The 7,313-nt window shown below is 49.5% G+C and overlaps 2 protein-coding genes across 2 annotated transcripts in view; one reads left to right on the forward strand and one right to left on the reverse strand.

Moving 5' to 3' along the window:
• IL1RAPL2 (interleukin 1 receptor accessory protein like 2) overlaps positions 1 to 7,313 on the reverse strand; it is a 349,653-nt gene that overhangs the window by 341,021 nt on the left and 1,319 nt on the right. The gene's annotated exons all lie outside the window — the stretch shown is intronic.
• Positions 42 to 4,943, forward strand: LOC106557004 (homeobox protein ARX). The gene is made up of 5 exons (XM_014076093.2): positions 42 to 132; positions 529 to 835; positions 1,326 to 1,371; positions 2,984 to 3,270; positions 3,959 to 4,943. Exons 1-5 carry the CDS (start codon positions 42 to 44, stop codon positions 4,173 to 4,175), a joined length of 948 nt encoding a protein of 315 aa, XP_013931568.1. The 3' UTR covers positions 4,176 to 4,943.

Below are 7,313 nucleotides of genomic sequence, written 5' to 3' on the forward strand. Positions count from 1 at the left end.
GCGGATAAAACCCCTCGCGGGACGCGGGACGGTCAGTAGCCATGCAGAGCGCCTGTCCCGGTGGCGCCCCCGCCCTGCACCTCCTGGCCACCTATTTCCTCGACCGCATCCTGGGTGGGACCGGGGATCACAGTAAGTGGCATGGTGGGCGAGGGGGGGGGCGCAAGGACCCTTCCCTCTGACTTTCCACGCGGGTGTGGGACCCCGACAGGCGGGATGGGGGCGCTCGCTGGAGTGGTACCCTAGACGGCGCGTGTAGAGCGGAGGGTTCCTCTCCATCCCGTTGAGCGCGGGGATGGAGCCGCGTTCGGACAGATGGAGGGACGGACCCAGCCGGGGCTGTTTCCACGCGCGTGGAAGTGGGGCTTGCGAGCTCGTGGAAACGGGTTCTATGCGCGTGAAAACGGCTCTCAGGACTTCCACGCGCGTGGGTCAGTCCCGAAGTCCAGCCGGGACCTCTTATCTGGGGGGAAGTCTTGGGGGAGTAGTCGCTGCAGAAGGAGACCCCGCTTTGCTTCCTCTACGCAGCCGGCGGGGACGCCGCAGAGAAGCGCCAGCCTCCCGGACCCCTCCTGCAGCAGGTAGCGCGGGGGGGAGAAGAAGAAGCGGAGCCGCGGCGGGGGGAAAAGCAGCAGACGCCGGGCAGCCGAGCGGACGAAGGGCAGCCGGGCGAGAGAGGGCTGATTCCCGGCCCGGCCGCCCCACCCAGCGCCCGCGAAGCGACGGAGCCGCAGAAGCGCAAGCAGCGCCGCTACCGCACCACCTTCAGCCACGTCCAGCTGCAGGGCCTGGAGGGCGCCTTCCGCAAGTGCCACTACCCCGACGTCTTCACCAGGTGGGGGGGGGGCTTTGCCGGAGACCCCTTTCTTTGGGGCGAGAGGAGGAGGAGGAGGAGGAGAAAGGAGGAGCAAGGGGACGGAGGAAAAAGTGGGAGGGAGAGAGAAGAAAAGAAGGAGGAGAAGAAAGTGGTAGTAGTAGTAGTAGGGTTTTGGTAATAGTCTTGGTTGGGGATGGAGAAGTTTCTGGAGTAGGGTGATATATGGGGTGCTGTTCAGAAACTTGGGGAGGGGTATTTTCTGCCTCCTCTTGAGAGATGCGGCTTTTGATAAACCAGGGTAAAGCAAGCCAGCTTGGTTAGTCATCCAGGGGCATTTCCAGTTCCTCTGATAGGCTTGGCCAACTCTGGGGGCTCTTTTCCCCCCCCTGTGGAACTTGGCATTGCAGTCTCTTGAGAAGTCTGAAAACCCCCAGGTGCATCATTGGGTGGGATTTGGGGAGTCTCAAAATTGTCTCAGTATTAAGATGTCTTTGCCTTTGTCTTTCAGGGAAGAACTTGCCCTACAGTTAGACCTTACAGAAGCTCGAGTCCAGGTAAGGGACAGGTGTTTCTTTCCTTCTGGGTTGAGCATGAACTACTAAGGCAACGTTACTTATCCAGTGATCAGACACCAAAACGTCTCCTGGAATCCAAGGAGAATTACTTATTTATTGAATGCGTTGCTATCCTGCCGCAGGTGGGGTTTTTTAAATCTCTTGTTGGCTTCCGCAGAATAAATAATACAGTTAAAAACATCCACAGTACAATTTTAAAGGCCTGGCAGTTATAAATAGGAACAAAAATAATAAGCAGCATTGTGCAGAAGACACTGTAATAAGGTGAAGAGTTTTGGTAGCATTTGTTATCTGTTGCGATGTTAAGATGACATTACAAAGGGGCTTCACTCGAAGGTTATGGCCCTCTCTAAAACCACAATCTTCTGGAAGTGTGTAAAACTCACTACCAGGTTGAGTAGAAAAGCTTAGCTTCATGTTTAGACATGTAGAGAGGGAGACACAGAAACTGCCGATTTTTCCTCCTTTTCTAGTTGAGCTTAGCTGGGCTGAAAATAGGAAGGGAAAGGAATTGAAGGTAAAGGTAAAGGTTCTCCTCACACATATGTGCTAGTCGTTCCCAACTCTAGGGGGTGGTGCTCATCTCCGTTTCAAAGCCAAAGAGCCAATACAGTCCAAAGACGTGTTCATGGTCACGTGGCCGGCATGACTAAATGCCGAAGGCGCACGGAACGCTGTTACTTTCCCACCAAAGGTGGTTCCTATTTTTCTACTTGCATTTTTTACCTGCTTTTGAACTGCTAGGTTGACAGAAGCTGGGGCAAGTCACGGGAGCTCGCTCCATTACGCAGCACAAGGGATTCGAACCACCGACCTTTCTGATTGACAAGCTCAGCGTCTTAGTCACTGAGCCACCGCATCCCCTTGGAAAGGAATTAGGATTTCTGATTTATTCTCTCTTCCGGGTTTGGAAGATGATGCCCAGGATGAAGAAATTTCAGCTTTGAATGATATGCTGAGTCTTTAAATGTCCTGTCTGAAGTTGTTACCCATTCATTTCCAAGTGGCAGTGGCATCAAGCTAACCACCTTTAATGTTTAATCATGCCTGGAACACGTGAAACCCATCAGTGAGTAAGAAAAGCTTCCAAGAGAGGAGGCAGCAATGGAAATGACAGACAATGGATTTAATCTTTCTCCTTCTGTCCTGGCCACTTTAGGCCCAATTGAGATTGTAATAAACTGCATCCCTGTTTGGTTTGGTGGCCGCAATGCCTCAGATAGAAAGTCCCTACAGAGAGTGGTGAGGACAGCGGAGATGATTATAGAAATCTTGCTTCCCGTTATTCAGGATGTTGCTTATAAGCGCGATGTGCTTAGAGCTCAAAGCATTGTTAGAGATCACACACACACACACATTCCATGGTCTGTTTCTGTCGCTCCCCTCTGGGAGGAAGTTTCGAAGCATTTCTAGCAGGACTACCAGATTCTGTAACAGCTTTGTTCCCTGTGCCATCCATCTGGTAAACTAACAAGATTTGTTTCTCTCGCAATGTACAGGTATACATCTGAACTAGACTGTGTTGTTTTTCTGTGTCATATATATGGTTATATGCATAATTTTGTCTATTCTATTCTTCTTTTCTTCAAAGGTCTGGTTTCAGAACCGAAGGGCGAAGTGGAGGAAACGGGAAAAAGCGGAGATTCCAGGAAACAGGGCTGGCATCTCCTGGACCCCTCCTCTGGGTTTGTACTTGGACATCCCACTGACCCAGACACCCCTCTTGGACTCCACCTGGAGAACATTTCCCATTTCTGCCATGGCTGTGCCTCCTATGACCCCAGCATTTGGCCCAACAACTTTGGCACCATTCGGCATTGGAAGTTTTGCCTGGACGTCACTTTTCCGAAATTCAGTGTTAAGCCCCCAACTTGGAAGGTAACAGTTCAGTGGTGGGTTCTTAACCGGTTTACTACCGGTTCGCTGAGAGGGCATTTTGATATATTAATGATTACACTGGGAATTGTACTAGTTGCTAAGGTTTTGGAGATACATATAATCCCTGTTAAAATGTTAAAATCACATGCTGGGTATGTTTAGTTTGATGAAAAGAAGGACTAGGCGAGACATGATAGCAGTGTTCCAATATTTGAGGGGCTGCCACAAGGAAGAGGGAGTCAAGCTATTCTCCGCAGCACCTGAGGGCAGGAGAGGAAGCAATGGGTGGTAACTAATCAAGGAGAGAAGCAACCTAGAACTAAGGAGAAATTTCCTGACAGTTAGAACAAGTAATCAGTGGAACAACTTGTCTCCAGAAATTATAAATGCTCCAACAGTGGAAGTTTTTAAGAAAAGATGGTGAAGTGGTGTATGGTTTCCTGCCTAAGCAATGGGTTGGACTAGAAGACCTCCAAAGTCCCTTCCAACTCTGTTATTCTAGTCTATTGTAAAATCTAGGAAAGATAGTGGATAGTGGAGTAGCTTTCAGAACCATGTCGGATGGAAAATGTGGGAGAAATCCACTTGAAACTGGACTTGTGTTTCGGTGGCTCTTGTGTCTTCAAGAACTAAAATCTTTCCAACTTCCCAACCATTGACAACAACTTTCTGTCCTCTTCCTTCTCAGGTTTCTTAGTGCATTAAATCCTTGGATGAGCCCCACCTCAGTTCTAATGAAAGCTCCCACCAATGCTGTGGTCACCACCTTCACGGATCCTATCCTGGCTGAGACAAAAAACTCAAATACTGCAGACCTGAGACTGAAAGGCAGAGACTGTTCTGGCCTGGTGCCTCCTTTGAACCCAACGCCGAATCACAGGAGTAGGGAGAAGGTCTTCTACTGATCAACCAGAGGATGATGTCTGTTGGCCAAAGAGAGCCACCAAGGTCTCTCATAACAGAGATAGCCTGGCTCTACCCCTTGATCTATGCTGTGGCCATTTACAATCCATCGCTTTCCATGTCTGGATCGCCCTTTAAGAAAGATTGTTTTTTTATTTAAAAGTGAGGGAATGTTGGGATGGATGGATGGAGGGTGTGTTAATGAAGGATGAACACTCCCAAGGAAAGTTGGGGCTTAAAAAAATCTTGCCAGTAGATGGGCCTTGTTTGTAAGATTTTTGGAAAGGAATCAGCGGATGGAACAGAAGTTGCCTTCGGAGGTTGTGGGAGCTTCATCACTGGAAGCTTTCAAGAAGAGATTGGACTGCCATCTGTCAGAAATGGTGAAAGGCAGGGGTTCTCAAACTTTTTGAACAGGGGGCCAATTCACGCTCCCTCTCACTGTTGGGGGGGGGGGTTGGACTGGGTGGGCGGGCATGGCTAGGTGGTCATGTGACTGGGTGGTCGTGGCCAATTTAGCAGTCTATTTTGCCTTTGTCCTTGCTGTACTTGCTCCACACAAGGAATCTATTTACTTAAGAACGCCCCCACAAGGGAAAATCAACACACACACACACAGACACAGTCTCCAATGGTGAATTAAGGAGGACGGACTATCATTTGGGAAAAAAATGAACAATTTTCTGTGAACACTGCACGTATCTTCATTTGTAGTGCAAAAAAACATGAAATAATACAATATTTAAAATGAAGAACGATTTTAACCAACATACATATGGCTACTCGTTTCGTTTCGTTTTATTTATTTATAGGCCGCCCTTTTCCCTGAGGGGACTCAGGGCGGCTTACAATCAAAAAGGAAGGGGAGTGTAGGACAATACGAAAAAAGAAATGTGCACAAAGTAAATTAGACAATAAAACTCAACATTCACTCAGCATTCGGGAGGGGCGAAATAAGATTATCCCCAGGCCTGACGGGTTAGCCAGTTCTTGAGGGCTGTGCGGAAGGCCTGGACGGTGGTGAGGGTACGAATCTCCACGGGGAGATTGTTCCATAGTGTCGGAGCCGTAACAGAGAAGGCTCTCCTCCGAGTAGTTGCCAGTCGGCACTGACTGGCGGATGGAATACGGAGGAGGCCAACTCTATGCGATCTGATGGGACGCAGGGAGGTAATTGGCAGAAGGCGGTCTCTCAAATAGCCAGATCCACTACCATGGAGCGCTTTATAGGTGGTGAGTAGGACCTTGAAGTGCACCCGGAGACCAACAGGTAGCCAGTGCAGCTCACGGAGGATCGGTGTTATGTGGGCGAACCGTGGTGCGCCCACGATCACTCGCGCGGCCGCATTCTGGACTAGCTGTAGTCTTCGGATGCTCTTCAAGGGCAGCCCCATGTAGAGCACATTACAGTATTCCAGCCTAGAGATCACAAGGGCTCGAGTGACTGTTGTGAGGGCCTCCCGATTCAGGTAGGGCCGCAACTGGCACACCAGGCGAACCTGGGCAAATGCCCCCCTGGTCACAGCTGAGAGATGGTGGTCAAAAGTTAGCTGTGAATCCAGGAGGACTCCCAAGTTGCGGGCCCTTTCTGAGGGGTATAAATTTTGTCCCCCCAGCCTGAGTGATGGTATGGTGGTCAAATTTTTGGGAGGGAAACACAACAGCCACTCGGTCTTGTCTGGGTTGAGTATCAGCTTGTTTGCTCTCATCCAGTCTTTAACGGCTACCAGTCCCCGGTTCATCACGTCCACCGCTTCATTGAGTTGGCACGGGGCGGACAGATACAACTGTGTATCGTCTGCATATTGGTGATATTTTATCCCGTGCCTTCGGATGATCTCGCCCAGCGGTTTCATGTAAATGTTAAATAGTAGGGGGGATAGGACCGACCCCTGCGGCACCCCATAAGTTAGGGGCCTCAGGGACGATCTCTGCCCCCCCACTAACACCGACTGCGACCTGTCCGAGAGATAGGAGGAGAACCACTGCAAGACAGTGCCGCCCACCCCTATCTCCCGCAGTCGTCGCAGAAGGATACCATGGTCGATGGTATCGAAAGCCGCTGAGAGGTCCAGGAGAACTAGGATGGAAGCATGGCCTCCATCCCTAGCTCTCCAGAGATCATCAGTCAATGCGACCAAAGCGGTTTCTGTGCTGTAACCGGGTCTGAAGCCAGACTGGAAGGGGTCAAGATAGCTAGCTTCCTCCAAGGTACGCTGAAGCTGGAGAGCCACCACCTTCTCAACAACCTTCCCTACAAAGGGGAGGTTGGAGACTGGACGATAGTTATTAAGAATAGCTGGATCCAGAGACGGCTTCTTCAGGAGGGGTCTTACTAATTCAGAGGGAAGTGTGGGCCTGCTTGTTTGGGATTTCAGGGCTAAAGGTCTTTTGAGCCTGGAGGAAAATTCACAAACTGATTTGCTTTTTGCCACACATGTGTATATGCTCACATGAATATCTACCAAAATTGTCCAGCAACCAATTTGGTGGATGTACTTTATATATGGGAAGAATCAAAGCAGTGGGCGAATTCTCCTTCGGACATTGTACTGTGGTTGCAATTGAATTAGTGTTAGCCAACTTCAGCTGATTTTGAAAAAAGCCAGGAGAGGTGGAGATATGTCCCCCACCCACCCACTCACTTTTAAAGCACTACTTTAAAAGTGAGTGCCCTTCCTACTCACCCATCCACCAGCCCTGGACCACATGGCAGTGAAAAACATCTGAAAGGCTGTTTTTAAAGACTTTTAAAGACCTTTAATGACGTTTAAAGACCTTTAATGGATCACAAAGCTGTGAAAAACATCTGAAAGGCTGTTTTTAAAGACTTTTAAAGCACTTGTTTATAAGCTCACAGCTGCTTTTCATCCCACCACTCCACAGGCCAGATACTTTGCATTGGTGGGCTATATCCAACATACGGGCCATAATTCGAGGATGCCTAGTGTAGGGTCTCCTGCTTGGGCAGGAGGGTGTTGGACAAGATGACCTATAAGGTCCCTTCCAAGTCTGTTATTCTGTTATTCAGTGGAACGGAAGTTGCCTTCAGAAGTTGTGGGAGCTTCACCACTGGAAGCTTTCAAGGAGAGACTGTACTGCCATCAGTCAGAAAGGGTGTAGGGTCTCCTGCTTGGGCA

This window comes from Thamnophis sirtalis, unplaced genomic scaffold, assembly GCF_051295495.1.
Source record: "Thamnophis sirtalis isolate CommonGarterSnake01/CBP01778 unplaced genomic scaffold, rThaSir2_p1.2 scaffold_13, whole genome shotgun sequence".
Lineage (NCBI taxonomy): Eukaryota > Metazoa > Chordata > Lepidosauria > Squamata > Natricidae > Thamnophis > Thamnophis sirtalis.